This window comes from Mycteria americana, chromosome 3 (assembly GCF_035582795.1).
Source record: "Mycteria americana isolate JAX WOST 10 ecotype Jacksonville Zoo and Gardens chromosome 3, USCA_MyAme_1.0, whole genome shotgun sequence".
NCBI lineage: Eukaryota > Metazoa > Chordata > Aves > Ciconiiformes > Ciconiidae > Mycteria > Mycteria americana.
In genome coordinates this window covers 98,656,874-98,673,920 of record NC_134367.1, presented here as the reverse complement: position 1 = coordinate 98,673,920, position 17,047 = coordinate 98,656,874, and the positions used below count along the sequence as shown (strand labels likewise).

The following is a 17,047-nucleotide window of genomic DNA, read 5'->3' as shown; positions in this document are numbered from 1 at the left end:
GAACTGAGATACTCCCATTAGTAGAGATGGAAAAAGTTGCAGGAAAAAATAAGAAATGCATCCTTATTTCAAAATTTAGTTAGCAGCTATTTTGAAAAGCGATGCTGATGCCAAAACTTCTACCTAAAAATCAGGGTAAAGTGAGTCCATGGTTACCTTTCTTTAAGACCTGGAAAATTCTGGCAAGTCTACATGGGGTGCCATTACCTGGATAAAGTGACCTCAAACTTACTGGAAACCAAGTTCTGCCCCCACCTCCTCCTGCTAACCTCCTACTTCCATTTGGTCCCAGCTTTCTCAAATGTTTTCCATCTGAAGCTGAAATTTCTTATGCTAAAGTGAAAGACAATAGGGATTTCTGGGAGCAGCTTGCGGTAGCGATGGCTTTATTTGTTTTTCTTCTGCAAAAGAGATTCTTTCTAAAGTAAACTGATTTTTGTTAGTGGCAATAACAAAATTGCTTCTGATGTATCAATCTCCTAATGCGTGTATATCCTCTGTGTATTAGTAGCTAGTGATTTTCACAGGAGCAAGGGAACAAGCTATAATGCTGTAACGGTAGCTATATGAGGGACTGTTATTTATTATTTATATTACTATAATTATACTAAGTTACCTGATACAGGGCATGCTAGGGCCACCACAGTGATGCCCAGCATATTTCTTTGCTGTGGACTAAGGACTGATCTTCAGGCAGCTAATATGCTTCAGGGGTTTAGCCCAGATGACACCTTCTGGGACTGTGTGTTTGCAACCACCACAAAAGAACCTGGACACAGCAGGAGACGTGAGTGCCTTTGGTGCATCTCCCAGTGCCTGGGCTTCCCTGGGCAAGCTGCCAGGGGATGCTCATGGGGGACAGGCAAGGAATAGATGGGCAGCAGCAGCACGGTGGCCCTTGGAGGTACTTGTCGCCTACCTTTATGTGCCTGATAGTGCCTACAGTTTCCTTGATACAGCTGCTCTGTCTGAAACGTGAGCATGCCTTATTAAGTACTACAAGAAACCCATATCTGCCAGCTCCCCTTGCCTGCTGGGGCTGCTGCAGGGGGAAGGAGAGGATGCAGTGCGGTTTGTTGAGTTACCAGGGAAGCTGGAGGGTGTCTGCAAAACACCTTGGTTGTGCTTTTGCATTATGTGAGAGGGGGTGTGCAGCAGCACAAACCCTCTTCCCTCCCTCCTCCCAGTCCACATCACAGATGCCTCCAGCCGGACGAAGGTAATTTTAATAAAAAAAGTTGGACTCTGATCCCACAAACCCTGTAACTGCATGCTTTAAAGCTGTCTATATCTTTAAGTGCTGTGCTCAGCTAGGACGTTAAGGGTTTGAACCTGCAGCCCTGATGTGAGTGATCCTATGTCCTCTGTGTGTGTTTGCATAAGTAATATAATTTATATACATGGAAAAGCAAACTTAATCATCTGATAAAACAAGTAAAGTGTTTGTCTTTCACTGTTGGAGGCATTTAAGAATACAAATGCTTTGAATAGCCTTCCTGCCTTTGAATGGTCATGTTTTGTTAATGCAAACTTAATGAGCTGGGAAAAAAAATGGAAAGGAGGGTCTGGGGTTAGAGCTGAAAAGTCATTTTTTTTCTCTGAACCCACACTTGGCTGATTGTCTTGGGCTATAGCCATGATCCCTGCTGAATAAACCATTTGTTTGCTTCCGGAAAAGTAAAAAAAGACCCTTGACATTCTTTACACAGCAGAAACAAGCTTGGGAGCAGATGGTCACTTAGCTTTTTTTTTTTCCCCCCTCCCCTTTCCCTAAATGTCATTATGGTCAAAGTGCATACTATTCAAAATATATTATTGTGTATTTTCTGTATTTTAAATGCTAGCCCTGATGTAATTTCCTGAAGTCAGTTGCTTTGTGCTGAGGAGGAACTGGCCCCTGTGTGTGTAGTTAGAACTGCAGTGCAGGGACACAAAATGATAAATCCCCAGCCTGTGCTGGCCATCTCCAGAGAGCGTCTTCTCTTCCTGCTACCAAACGATCACGTTGAGAAGCAAAGGGTGATAAACTAAGTGCTCCCAATGGCTCTGGGGCTGAGTCTGTTCATTCCTGCGTTTGCACGATGGGTAATGGGCTGCTGCCAGGGAGAGATGTTGAGGAGGAGGATGCAGAAGCAGCAGCCAGCATCATTTTGGTCACCACTCATCTGTTCCAAACAGTGGCTTAGTGGGCTCTGCATTGCAAATGCTCGTCCCTCTGCATCTGATCGCTATCCATCCTTAGGCACTAGCAGATGCAGTTGCAGGAGGTATATAGATCAGACTTGTTCTTTAATCATAACTCCTTAAAACTGCATTAGTTTGGCTTAGCCTCTTCCCTATCCAAAAAAATGCCAAACCACTTCTAATAATGTTTTACAAAGCAATACCCCATTCCTGCTTCTAGACTTCTTCCAAAATGAGTATTTCAACAAGAAACATGAAGGGAAGTGATGAATGTGCTGTTTCAGGGAGGAAAAGAACAAAAATTGAAATACTTTTCCCAAGTGCTAATAGAATGTGTACTAGACAACAAAAACTGTATGCCGAAATTGCAACATTAAACCAACAAAGAGCAGCAGCTTCTCCAAGCAACTCGTTCAAGAGTCTCACTGTTCTTGCAAATAAGGCTGATACAGTTATGGCTGGAGCCTCTGGCCAGCAAAATCGACTGTGGGCCCAGCCTGGAGCACTCTTGTGCCACCAGGGAGGGGCACAGAGCAGCTCGCTGCAGCTCCTCTCAGATCATCCTTGCTGCCCCGGGCTGTGGAGCACCTTTGATCTAGATGGGACTTAGCCACGGCCTTGTATCTTCAGCAGTGTATGGTTGGAGTTGGTTATTCTTTATTCTGAGACAGTAAGGGTTTTGTTTGTTTGTTTGCTTGCTTTTTCCCCCCGAATTCAGAGCCTTACCACTACGCATATTTGCAATGACTGATCGCAAATACGCAGGCTAATGGACAAACCCATAAAGATAAGCTCACCACAGCATGTCTGAGGTACACAGACCAGATGCGATATCTGTAAATAGTTTTGTAAAAGAATAATCCTAGAAGTTTCATGTAAAACATGTCAAGAAATTAATGGGCCAGCTCCTGCACAAAAATTTTGCAATAGCAGTCATCTACAAACCATCTCATGCAGGCTTCTTGTTCACGGAGCTGAAACATGCTTAAAAGTGTAGAAGGGAAGGCAAGAGTGCTGAGTGGTCACTTGGGTGACTGGCATTCGGAGGAGCAGTGTCTCCCTCTCCCTCCCTCCCTCCCTGCCTGCGGCTTTGCCTACTTACTGCCTCCCATCACAGGAGATGAGCAATGTGGAGCACGCACAATGAGGGCCTTGGAGTCCCATCAGTGTCTCTACAGCACAGCCAAAAAGCAACAGGAAAATAAGGAACCAAAAAAAAAAAAAAGGCGCTTTAATAAGTATTCTAGCATGGCCTTAGATTTCAGCACAACAGTGGCACATCTCCAAAAATGGCTAAGATGCACTGGGTTCATGAATCCGCGTAGGCAAGCGTAAGGGATGGAAGTGGGGTCTGAGGCTCTCCTCCTTGCGGGACAGGAGGAGTGTAGGTGGGTGACAAAGCTTGTCAGAGTTTGGTGGAGTGGTACGGAGGGAGTTTTGACGTCTGCAGATGAAAAAGCAGGTATTGGTGGGATGGATCTGTGTTTTTTCCCAGGAATACTGAGGTTTATGAGACGAAAGAGAGATTCCCCTGAAAGGGCTTCAAGGAAGTGATTTTTCTACTTTTTCTACTAAAGGTAGTGTTAACAGACCTCTCCATACTGAGTGGAGAGGTCTATTTAGGCACGCTTCATAGGAAAAGTATTTGAACTTCTTAAAAAAACTTGACCTGATGGAAATGTCTTTTCTTAGATGTTTGTTAGGAATGCACAAATTTACTTACCTTCTGTAAGATTTGTCCTGTACTTTGTGCTTGTTCAGAGATATAAACGTTGCATGTGGCCAAAAGAATGTGCACAAAGAAGATGCCCTTCAGTGTCTGGGTATATAGGTGTTATGTACTGAAAACAAGTCTTGCAGAAACACGCTAAAGGTGAATAGAGGGTCTGTTGCATTTGCCAAAAAGTTTAGAAAAATATCTTTCTAGTGATAAGGACATCCCTTTCATACACTGTGCAGACAGCTTTCTTCTCAAGGAAGGCCCCACCGGAAGGGGTTTGTGGAAAGGAAATTCTAACAGGAGAAAAATACTTTGTTGCCTTGTAACTGGGTGCGCTTGCGTTGAAAAAGGCTGGCTAGGGTGCTGAAGACTTTAGATGCTTTTTTTCTTTTTTTCTCAGTATGTGCTGACAACGAGAATGAACTAGAGGCAGACCAGCAGATGGACAACTTGTACCTGAAAGCTTTGGAGGGATTTATTGCCGTGGTGACACAGGATGGAGACATGATCTTTTTGTCAGAGAATGTCAACAAATACATGGGTCTTACCCAGGTAACTTGTTCCCTAACACTTTCCTGTCTTTGTAATACAATTCCTAGAAATGAGTCCTATGCCTAAATGCAGAAAAACAGCTAAGTGTCACTGCAAAAAAGACTGGAAATAAAATTTCTTATTTCTCAGGCAGGTACCCTGAACACCAGACAACAGTGTGGTGTTTTTTCTTTCTCCCTATCAAAGTTGTAGTGTCTTTGGTGACTGCAAACTTGCCTTCCTAGGTATTACCATGGAGAAGAAAATGGGCATTTATTCAACTTGTGCTTTAGACTATGGGACAGAGGGGAGAGAGATGCTCTTTTGGGTCCCCCCTCTTCTGCTTTGTTGGTTGGGGTATTTTCTCCTTCTGTATTGAAAATAACTGGTGGTGCTGACTGTAACTGCACCGCGTCAATCCAAAGAGAGGGACTTGTTCTGGGGAGAAAATGAGAAGTTATGTATAGGATAAACAAAGGAGGGTCACAGGATTTGTGTCTGTGAGCATCGCTGGATCTCAGCAAACAGAGCAGATGGTTTAGGGAGACTAGAAAAGTGGGTGCAGCTTTTGTGGTGGGAAGGCTGTTCTCCTGATTCCCAGTCGGCATCCTCTCACACCTGGACTGGGATGTTGTTAAAGACAGCCCACACCTTCAGAGGATTGTGGTTGGATGTATGTGCTCTTTAGTCACCAAGACATGAGTCACCAATTTGATGTGGTTGTGGAGTCAAGGTAAACAGGTTAAATACAGGATACAGCACAACTTATTGATAAAGGAGACCGAGTTAAACCAACTCTGACCCACTGCACACCACTGATTAGACCATGGTGAAATGTGGCACCTTTGATTCCTCTTAATTCCTCTCTGAAAAATCATGGAAATGAGCCCAAAGCTGCTGTTGATGCACTTAGTTCTAATGAATAGTTTCATCTGAATAGGCGGTATTTAAAAACAGGTAAATACTATTAGTTGCTTTTATTTGGCTAAATATAGTTCTCACTTCTGCACAGGTGGAATTAACTGGACACAGCATTTTTGACTTCACTCATCCGTGTGACCACGAAGAAATTCGAGAGAATCTGAGTCTGAAAAATGGTAATAATGTAAATAGAAAAGAGTCACTGTTTGCTTTTTAAATAACCAAATGAAGTAATTGGCTGGCAGTAGAGATCTGTTAGTCATGGTAAAGGGAATTTTCATTCCTAGAGTAATCATTAACTGTTATTCAATGCTTTGCAGATTTGTTTTGTTTTGCCAAATATTGCTTATATATGATAGCACTAAGAACTGTTTGTTTAGTGTTTTCCTTTCATTGAGTTAAGACAGGCATAATGTTTTCACTGATAACGCTTTGCAAAGATTTACGTGCTGCAAGCTAAAACATAGGTTTAAATGTACAAAGTCCTATTTAAGTTCCACTTAAAGTTTTAGGTCTGAGCTCTACAAACTGCTCTTCAATGGTCCATGCATCTTTGATGGTCTCTGCAGGTAAATTATCTGAGAATTAGTCTGTTATTTCTATTGAATCCTCCATGTTTGTAAGTAGAAGAAATTAAGAAGCAAAACTGAGAAAACTCACTTGCCATTTTCCTTATACAGGTCCAGGCTTTGGAAAGAAAAGCAAAGAGATGTCAACTGAGCGTGACTTCTTCATGAGGATGAAATGCACTGTTACCAACAGAGGCAGAACTGTTAACCTCAAGTCTGCCACATGGAAGGTACCATATTTGAGCCATAATAAGTGTTTTTTATTTTAAAAGACATTTTGGCATGTAGAGGAAGTACATTCTAAGTTTGTTTCTCATTCAGAAAATCATTATTTCAGGTTTTGCACTGCACTGGACAAGTTAAAGTGTATAACACTTGCCCTCCTCACACTCTGTGTGGGTATAAAGAGCCTCTTCTCACCTGCCTTATAATAATGTGCGAGCCTATTCAGCATCCTTCAAACATCGATATCCCCTTGGACAGCAAGACCTTCCTGAGTCGCCATAGCATGGACATGAAATTTACCTACTGTGATGACAGGTAAACGCCACTGATTTTTCCTTTTCTTGGGTGTTTCTATCTTCTTGAACAAAAAAGCACTCCTTCCAAATGTCCTCCTGTGTGGACCTGGTAAGCAAGGACTAGAAGGAAGTACAGTCTGTTACCAAGACAGCTGATTCAATGGCTCACTTAATGCATTTCAAATCTCAATTTAGGCAAAATGGTACTCTGTACAGCAGGTACTCTATAAAATACCTGCTGTATTTCCTCTTCCTGCTCAGTGAGGAATTCTAGTTCGCTGGCAGAAGGTGAGGCAACTCAGAGGCATAAGCCTTAGCTTCTTGGGTTTTAACAAACTGAAGAGTACACAGGATTTCTGTTCTCATTTTTTAGAGAACCGCTTAAACGACATGCCTTATGGACCTTAGTCAAGGACTGTCTTATGGTTGGTTTGGCCCAGGATGCTATTATCGGTTAGCTGGAAAGTACTTTATGCTCTAGATTAACTAAGAATTGCTAAGGCATCCAGAGCATCTGCAGCTCTGAAATGGGGTTGCAGCCCCTTGCTCAATGAAAAGCAAACAACCTTTGCTGGTTATCTGTCTGCTCCTTGTAGTGGCGAAATGAAGGGGAGGGGAAAATCTTGGGTCAAGCAAGGGGCCTGTGTCCTCCACTCCCCACATTTCCCTCTTGAGTGGAAAAATGGAGATGCCCCTTGTCCCTGCCTGCTTGATTTCCCCTGGGATCTCAATGGCGTTTCATACCATCTACTACTTCTCCCTGTCTACCTATTGTGGGAACCATCTTCCCTGCATGTGAGTGAGCCAGAGATCCCTTCCCATGAAGTGTCCTCCTGTTTGCCCAGAAAGTCCTGTCTGTACTACCATGGGTTTGGTGTTTGTTTTGGGTTTTTTTAGGTTTATGAGATCATCCCTGAATTTAATATGAAGTTTTCTGTCTAATGAAACTGGTGTCCTGAAATTCAGAGATGCTAGCAACCGCTGAGGTCTGTAGGGTTATCAGTGGGGTTATACGTATGCTTGCATTTTAAGCAAAAACTCACAGGATTGAGATCTTGGTTATTTTTTTCATCCTTCAAAGGTTTTTTAAAACTTGTTCTAAGCAAGATTATTATTTTAAACAATGTGATGAAGCAACCATATAAACCAGCAGCGTTAGCAGCTGTGGATGAAAGCAAGATTACAAGTGTGAAACTTGTGACTGACCTTCTTTTGACCTCTCTGAGAATTTAGCAGCAAGTGTGCTGTAACTAGAAATGTCCTCTGATGTAACCGCAATAAAACAGACTTCCCCCCCCGCCCCCCGTTAATACTTTCAGAATGAAAATATTGAGATATCAATAGGATTTTGCTGCTGTTGGGGGGGAGCAACAATATGGTAGTGACTCATTATTAAAAGCAATGTACCTCTGAATTACTGGGGCCATTCAGCGGCAGGCTAGAAGAGAGTAACAGAAGATTTCGCTGTATTGCAGCATTGCCTGCTGCATAAGCAATTATAAAAGAGAATTAGAGGGACTGATACTATCCCATTAAAGATACTTATTTTCAATACGTATTTTAAAAAGAATGCAATATTATGCTGTGTCTTAAATAGTGGGAGTTGATTTATGGGGAAAACTTTTCCCGTGGCAGTGAAATACAACAGCTTCTTCTGGAGGATTTAACTTGTAAGGAATTTCAGAGATTTCTCTTTAAAACCAGGCAACAAAACTGCACATCTTTTAGTAGATAGTTTTGGTTGGATGTTTCATTCATGTTTTACTGAGATTATGATAAAGCTGTAAAAAGCCAGCCAGGCCAGAGAAGGAAGAGACCTCGCGCACCTTTCATGTTCTTCCCAGCGGATCCTCCTGGCTCTCACTTCCCTCCCAGAGCGATGTTGATTTCTCTCCAACAGATGACACATCACTAGATACGTAAAAATGCAAAACACTCAGCTGTTCTTATCAAATTCGGTGCTGCTAGACAAATTGTATTGAAGGAGCAGCTTATGCCAGGAATGTAAATCCAGGATGAGGAGTGGGGGAGGAAAAGCAGCATGTGCCAGTCAGATGCCCAAACCCTTTTCAACCTGCTCTGGCCTTTCTGCAGTGAAGTAGCAAGGCTGACACAGCTCATTTCTCCATAAGAGATTGTGTCTTTCCAGTTCAGGGCTGATATCATTGAGGGCAGCGTGCCTCCTCTAGCAGGTTCTGCAGCGATCTGCTTATTCCCTTTGCAGTTCATCTGGTGTGGATGTGTCTGCTTCCAGGGAGCATGAAGTTTTTATTTTTGAAGCATTCAGTTAGAGAAACTCTAGGATTTCTGAGGAAGTACCGTAATGAATGGCAGCCGTGCTGGACCTTAATAATGGAAGCACCCAGCTCCAGCATGAATCTCAAGTGGGTACAAGAGAGAGCTGCCCTTATACATGCAGCTGAAATTTATCTTTGCGGAAAACGAGGATCACATCTGTCGTCTCCCTAGGAAAGCTCATCGTCTCTGTCTGTGACAAAGCAACATGCAAAATATAGGCTGGCTACCTTTCAACACTTTGTAACAAAAACTAGTTGGCTGACATGAAGTGCCTTGATTCTTTTGGCTTTTCCTCAGGAGGGCACATGACATGCAATATGAAGCAGGCCAAGACTGGCCTCCCCTCATTTAAAATGTGTGAGACACTAGCCCCTATGTTTTGCCTTCCAAGAATAATTTGTATATGTGGGCCTATGACTTGCCAGTGGTTAGGTGGGATGTATTTGTATTCTTAAAACAGCTTTTGCAAGGTGATGAGCCTGTCAAGAAAGGTTTGTGAGATATAAATATTAAAAATAGGTTGTTCTGTTAAATGCCTGCTTCAGCCATTCCTGGAGAGCGATTTAAAAATGTTCCCTTGCTCCACTTATCTTGGCTAAGTGGTTTACAGGAAGGATTATTTTAGCTGTAATATGGAAACGCTGATTAGTGGTACAATTCAATAATCCAAGTGAGGATTTAGTTCAGCTGCACAATGCTTTTGTGTCGGGGAAGATCTCCAGTGAGGGTGTTTTAGTCAGAAAAAAAAGGCAGTCTTTGTATGAAGGCAATTTTGTTACCTTGGTGGTATAGCTGATGCTCAGCATATCTTCCCGTGCAGAGCCGCAGGGGCTATGGGTACATAGAAATAGCAGCAATATATTTCTGTGGCAAAAAAAATCCACAAAACAAAAGTGACAACTGTATCTGAATTTGATAGAAAACCCCCAAACTACTTCAGGTGCCCCAGCACGTGCAGTCTCAGCCTTTTTGTTTCATGCATAAGAAAAGAAAACCGTACTCTGTGTTTTGGAGAGGACCAGGGTTTTGAAAGCAGGGAGGGTAACGTGGCATTGTAGGTGGTGTTGGCTTTTCACCTTCATCCCTGTGACCTCTCTGGGGTGCTGGGGAGGGGAGGGGGAAGCGCTCTTTGCCTGTAATTTCTGCGGGCAGCATACATGAGAGGAGAGACTGCTAAGGAAACAAATCTGTGCTGCACGGGGCGAGATGTGCAGGCGGCGGCTCCGGAGGCTGCGTCACAAACCAGTTCCCTGGCACCGGCATGCTGAAAAGCGTATGTTCTCCATTACTTTGAAGGCATGGCTTGCTTTGGGGAATTGTATGTTCCTGGTTACAAGAAACCCAATTAGTTATAGTCTTTTTTACTTTTTCTTGATTGGAACATTTTAATAGAAGAGTTGAAGAAGAAAAAGGAGCGATGGAGGATCTATGGTGATTCAGAATAGGATGCTGCAGGAAGACGCAATGCCAATAGTGTTGGTCCCAGTTAGGTTTCTCCTAATACGAGTGTACATGTGGGATCCAGGCTGTGCCCAGCTGAGAGGAAACTGAGTTATCCTGAGCTTCCAGTGATGTTCCTGTAAAACAGCAATATGCAGGCACAGGACCTCATATGAGGGTTTATGTCAGTTTGCCATTTGACCTATATTTGGGGAATATTTTTAAATTAGGTGAGAATGCAAATATGCATTTGAAAGGACCTCCTGTCCCTCCATCCCTGCTCAGGGAGAAAATGCATTATGGAGACAACAGTGAAGCGATGATATCTGAAGCCAAAGATCCGCATTTGGCAAAACTGGCTTTTGGTATATGCCATATTTAAGAAAAAAGCATGACCAACTTCTTTTGTTAATAACGAAACTTTGATTTAGATAGACCAAATGAGTAGGACAGACAGAGTCCTGGTGAAGTTTTTAATGTATCCGTCTAGCTTTTTTGCCTAGCAGGGCAGATACACCTGACCAGGCCAGCCGTCCCTCTAAGGAGTGGACAGGGGTCCCAGGATTTTGCTTTTTTTTTTCTTTGGCCTGGGTTTGAGTAGAAGAAGCCATGAATATTTTCAAGAGGAAATGTGGGTACTTGGCAGGACTGCCACGCTACCCTGCCGCCTGCTCTAGCAGGCTGGCAGAGTGCTTTACCCCAGGCGTAGTGCCTGTGTTGGGCTTTATTTTTTCTTTCTTTTTTTTTTTAACTCATTCTGCTTTAAGTATAACTTTGTTTGTTTGTTTGTTCATTCCCGTCAAGACCAATTTAACTTCAATAACTTGGTAACAGTTTGAATACAGAAAGACTTTGTTAAGAGATCCACACCCTCACACACACAGTCCACACACGGCCCGATGAATATACACGCAGCTCTCTTTTTATGAGCAGTAAACATTACAGCAGTCTTTCACAAAGAGCCTGACTTCTCAGTCCTGACGGTTCTTACGATACTATTTTAACTCAAGAAATGGTATACAATGAAAAGCTTTGTGCTCCTATAAAGAGACAGAAAAGACAATTTTAAGAAAAACCAAAACACTCAAAATAGCTCATCTCTTAGGAGATGCAGCCTTTGAAGCAGTGAGCTTTGTTTGCTTTGCCGTGTCTCAAAGAGATAAGGTAGGGCAAAGTTGTACAAATCTAGAAATAGGATTCAGATCGCTTGTTTCTCCATTGTGTACCCTAAGCACAACGCTTTGCCTTTACTCCACATCCCAAGAAATGGGTATATTAAAAGAAACTGAAGTAGCGCTCAAAAAGCATTTAAGTAGCAGTAGTTGGGACAGATCCGCTACTGCGGAGGGCTACTGCCCACCTCTTTACTGTGTTTGCTGAGATTTTGACCTTAGTACGTCATGGTGACAAGTTTAGCTCAGAAAACTGAAGTGCTAGTCTGGCAAAATTAAGATTCTCCTAAAGGTATTTGTGTTTTCAGAAACGAGTGGTTAACAGGAGAATAAACAGCCTCTCAGTCCACTTGTCTTCTTCAACAAAAATTATTGTTATCCTTCTAATTAGCACCAATTTTAGCTTTTACAAATGCAAAGGAAACACAAAGCCTACCATGGTGGGAATGCCATCCAAAACCACCATACAGTTTGTTTTCCAATTTTGTCATTCCACAGCTTGCACAAAGAGCAATTTTCTGTCTGGTGTCTAAGCAAAAGTAGAAGTCTTGCGTTCTGTGCTTGGGTTTTGTAAATGACCCTTTGGTCCCGTGGGGCACATACATTTCTGTGACTCTCTTAGTTATGTACTCCTCCTCTTCATAGCTCTGGAGGATGCTTTTTCCTTTGCGCTTGGTCCTCTGCGTATTCACTTGGCGTTTCATATTGCCAAGAGGCTCCTGCGGAAAGCACACAGAGTTTAGAGGGTGCACCTCACTGGCAAACCTCAACGCGATGCTCAGGTGAGGTCAGTGCAGAGACCTTTGCCGAAGCACTCGCTGCCTTCTGGCCCAGGTGCTGTTCGGGCTGTCAGCTGCAGCCAGTCTTCTTCCACGAACATCTCGGGAGAGTCGCGGGATGGGTATGATGGAGACAGGGATAGCTGCCCGCCTCGGCCCTGGTGCGTAATGTGGCATGGAACTGGCTAATCTGATTTCCAGCCCTGCACTGCCTGCAGCCTGCAAGCTTTTTCTTTTTTTTTTTTTTTTTTTTAAGCTTTTCAGAGTCAGCAGCACCAGAGGAGGAATAAAGGAGGGTGTAATCTGCCAAGTCATGCACCCAAACTTGGTACTGTTAACAATTCTTGGAGAGAGAGTGTTTGTTATAAAATAGTGGTATTTAAAAATGTATCTAGGAAACATGTCAGCCAGTTTTAGGGGTTTTTGGGGATGGGAGAAAGAAACATTCTATAATGTTTTAAAAAAAAATCATTTCACTCCCAGGGGTGTTTAAAGAGAAATGTATTGCATGTGAATAGTAGTAACAGATTAACAGATCAGTTAACAAGGGCAGAGAGGCTGTTTAGCCTTTTTAAAATTTTTTTTAAGTAACTATTTTAAAACAACATTAGTATTTCACTATTACCAGGCGTGGCTTTAGAATTTGGCCAATGTTGTGGAGTTTGTGGGTAATTCTTTGATATCTTACTTCTATCTTTCTGTATCTTTCTAGTTGGTTGTAGTAAAAAGATACCAACCCACCACTTGCTAACTTTCATCCAAGATTACATTAGATATAATTCAATTTTACGTTGTCACAGCAGGATCGCAGCACAAGTCATTCTGTGCCATGGAATGACAAGAAGAGTAATTCTGTAGTGAGGATGCTCGTTATGAACTGATCAGTGAGGAGCAATTTGAGAGGGAAATTACAGGATTGGAATAGACAATTTGGCGTAGAGATTGCAGTTCCTATATGACAAGAGTTAAGAGTCCCTCAGCCTGCTCTAAGGCATATTTTTTGCTTGCTATCTCAGTTCCACTGTTGACACCCATGAAGGCTGTAACGTGGTTTTGGATTTGCATTGGTGCTGCTGGGTACATGATGCTTCTTTTTTTTCCATTATCTTTATTTCCTTTTCCTTCTCCCCGCTCAACCCCCACTTGGCTCCTAGCTCCCAATGACTGGATTAAGAGTAAATCCTCAACTTCCTGAATTTTAAAAGCCTTCCCCTTGTGATGAGCTCCAAACTAACTGGGGCGGTTTTATGATAGTATGCCGTTATATAACCAAAGGCCATAGTTTCTGTTTTTAAAGGCTGTATATTTACACTGGTCCTGGCAAAAACCTCTGGCCACTTACACCAATGTGTCCCAGCTGGCTGCGTAAAGGCAAGCAGCAACTGTATTTTGGGAGCCTTACTTTTATTAGGGCTCCTTCTGCATTTGTTGTTTTCTTCTGATGCTTCAGCTGACGACCAACTCATTATGAGACCTTCTGCTTTTGTTTAAAAAAAAACAATTGTGGTTTCAGAGAAAAGTTACAGATTTGACTGGGGTGCAATTTAAAAGCTCAGAAGCTTGTCAGTGAAGAGAGTCAAAAAAGCAACTCTTTTTGAAACCTGATTCAAGAATTTCCCCTCTGTCGGTCTAACTGTAAGCGTAAACAAAACTGTAAACATAAACAGAAGAGTAAGTCTTCAGGGGGAACCCAGTAAAACCAACTACGGTCTTTGCTCAACTAAACCATTATAAACCCAGGTTTGTTCCATGGAAATCAGGACAGAGAGTAGTTTTCAGAGTGACAAAACCAAGGTGTCCTTGGGGGTATGAGCTATACAGTTCTGTGGAGGCGAGGGAAAAGCTGACTCAGTGCCTTGGCGTTCAAACCATACACAAAATAGCTCCATCTTATGTGTGTTCCTTGCTGGAGGGGGATCTGGGAGATGAATGCCATGCTCTTGCTCTGTTTGTTTTACAGTATTTACATGTCTGTCTTGTAAAGACATGCTTGTGCCTGGAGGGCTGGGCCAAGGTTGTCCTTCCAGGGAGTGCACAAACCTGAGGATGTCTCTCTTAAAAGCAGCAATGCCAACTAATCAAATGTCGTCATGGCAGATAAAGCCTTTCTAAGGGAGTTAGTTACGATGCATAAAACTTGGGCACTACCATTGACAGCAGTGACGTGCTGCAAGTTGTGACCATTCCTTGCAAACCTCCTGGCTTTTCAAGGTTTATGACAGCTTAGCAGTTGGTTTGTAGTTGTTTCTGCTAACTGCTCTCTGCTACGTTACAGGTTGTTATTGCAGTTTAAGAGCTAGGAAAAGGCATCCAAGACTGTTGTTGACTTGGAAAACAGTAATTTCCTTATTTTCCCAGAAGATATGATATCTTTGCTTTTGAATTATTTTTTTACAAACTGTGTTTCATGTAAAGTTGTCTGTGATGGTATTTCAAATTGAATTTAGGAAAAGGGAACCCTTTTCCTCCCCCCCCTCATTAGAGAAAATCATCTGCACAGTTTCATGACCTATTTCCATTTATCCAGGAACTTGTGAGAAATCCTGCCTTGCCTGAGTACACAAGAAAGGCTCTAAAAAAAGTCTAGTTTTTGAGATCATAGCTTGCTTTGTGTAAAATCCTACTTAGTTTGTGGATTAGTCACCCAAGTAACCTAATCCACATGCTAAAGTTCTCATATAATTGAGAAACACTAAGTAGATGAGCTGATTTTTTTCTTTTAACTGCCCTTAATTTCTCACCTTGCATTTTTGTTTTATTAAATGCAATACCCAAAGTAGTGATTTAACCCTTCTATGTATTTTTTTAAATGAACACATACTTTTAAACCTGATGGTGGCAACCACTGCCCCCCTTACATGCATTTGATTTTGAATGATGGTAGTTGGGAGTTTCTGCATGTAGTGGACAGCTTGAGAACTTTGTCAGCAATAGTTTTCCGGTTGAGACCTTCTATAAGAGATACTGTGCAATAAACCTGGGAAAATTTGCAACACACATAAAGGCATTCCTAGGAATTTTTATTCCAGTCGTAGTAAAAGGCAGTTTATTCTGAACATGGAAATATTTCAGAACATGATCAGAAGTCCTCTACAGCTCCTAACGTGTTCGGAAGTTCAGAATTTCTCATATTGTGGTTTTAATTCTGTTAGTCTAAGGACTAGAGCCGATAGCTGCCCTGCACATGTAAGCAGAAGGCTTCAGCGACCTGAATTTTAAATATCTGTTTTTTTCTTAACCAAGAATAACAGAGTTGATTGGATACCATCCAGAGGAGCTGCTGGGCCGTTCGGCGTACGAGTTCTACCATGCCTTGGACTCAGAGGGTATGACCAAGAGTCACCAGAACTGTAAGTCATATACTTATTTTCCTTCACAGTTTGCGCATAAAGCACGGCTTGCGGGTACCTCAATAAGTAGTTGAAAATACAAATGCACCTTGTGTGCAGATATTATCTGAGAACAGCATTTACGCTTTGCAAGAAAGCTTACAGGTTACTGTGCTTGTCTAGCTGAAACCTGCTGCTAATCTTTCCAGAGGGTCTGATTTTTGCCATAATTAAAACTAAACTTGGATGGTAGAGAGGAGAATCACTGTCTCTCTAAGGGATAATACAAGGATCAGCTGAAAATTTGAAAAGCTGAGTTAGGCAGTACTAGCCTGGTAAGAAGTGCGATTACTGGTGGTATCATCCTTCTTGTGTGCCGTAGGGCTCAGCAGGAAGAGCAGCTGTAGAGGGTAATAGGAAGAGCTTATTGCAGTGTATTTTTGAATGTCTGTCTTCTGCTACCAAATAACAACTGTCTTCCCCACCCAAAACAGATGTGCGAGGAGCCTTTCTAAAAGGGATGTTTATTAAACAAATAATATATACTGCCAGGAACAGCTGCTTCTTGTTATTCTTATGCCTATGTGAACTGCCAGTTTTAGCTGTTTTCAACATAAAGTGCCCAAATTGTTCTGGGAGCAGAGATCAGAGCCAAGATCTGCTCCCTCTCTTCAGCAGGCCAAACAGTTATGCTTCCTCTCTCTCTCACATAAGGTGTGTTAAAATTGTTGGATTTAAATCCTCAGTCTCTGTCCTTAGAGTTGGTGCTATGGCTGCAGACAGCATGGTGCACTAATGTACAAATGACATTTCCCACCTCTGGCTGTTACAACCACTGAACTAGTGCATGGGAGAGTTCTCAGCAACGAACCACTAAAACTGCTGCTGCTGCTCTTTTTATTAAAAACAAAGCAAAGCTGCTAGATTGGAGTCCACAAGCTAAAAAAAAACCCCACCTTTTAGTTACTACGATCAAGGTCTCTGTCCTCAGGAAAAAAGCCCATGACTGAGGTCATGTCTGTAGGGAATTGCCCACCAAGTAGACTTACAGAAAGTATTTCTGTGCTTCCCAGAGAAAAGTAGCAGCAAAGAATAACTGTCTGACCTTAAGGGGAAAAAGGGAATATGCATGAGCTCCAATGGCAAGGATTCAGGACAGCTTTGAGTTGAAATGTTACTTGAAAGAATGTTTGGCAGTGATTAAAGTTGTGTGCTGTAAAACAGTGTTGGTATGAATCATCCTGTTTCCAGAGCTGCTTTAAAAAAAAAAAAAAAAAAAACAGAGAGAGAAGAAATCACACCATACTTACAGAGATTTGTCTGGGAATGTATTTGTTAAAATTGTTTCTTAGGTAATATGTGTTCTGCTTTTAGCAATGACAAGGAATTAGTGATATTCATAGATAGGATGTCCGTACCCTGTGCTGGGCTATCGAGAGTCATCCTGAGAAATCAGTGGTATGCTGCCCCATTGCTTTTGAATCGTTGAGTTGCATTTCTAAGAATGGGACAATGCGAGGGAAGCAATGAAATGAGAGCTGGCAATCTCTTTGGTAACAGGAGAGAGAGAGCGCCTCTGTTGG

The 17,047-nt window shown here is 42.3% G+C and overlaps 1 protein-coding gene across 2 annotated transcripts in view; it reads left to right on the top strand.

Annotated features, from left to right (window-relative positions):
• The window catches only part of EPAS1 (endothelial PAS domain protein 1), an 80,320-nt gene that overhangs the window by 51,799 nt on the left and 11,474 nt on the right, over positions 1-17,047 (top strand). The window contains exons 3-8 of one of the 2 annotated variants that reach the window (XM_075496256.1): positions 4,305-4,456; positions 5,448-5,532; positions 5,863-5,925; positions 6,037-6,155; positions 6,263-6,465; positions 15,379-15,485. In XM_075496256.1, coding sequence (XP_075352371.1) covers positions 4,305-4,456; positions 5,448-5,532; positions 5,863-5,925; positions 6,037-6,155; positions 6,263-6,465; positions 15,379-15,485 — 729 coding nt within the window. The remainder of the gene's footprint in view (positions 1-4,304; positions 4,457-5,447; positions 5,533-5,862; positions 5,926-6,036; positions 6,156-6,262; positions 6,466-15,378; positions 15,486-17,047) is intronic. The other variant, XM_075496257.1, reaches the window with a different exon arrangement.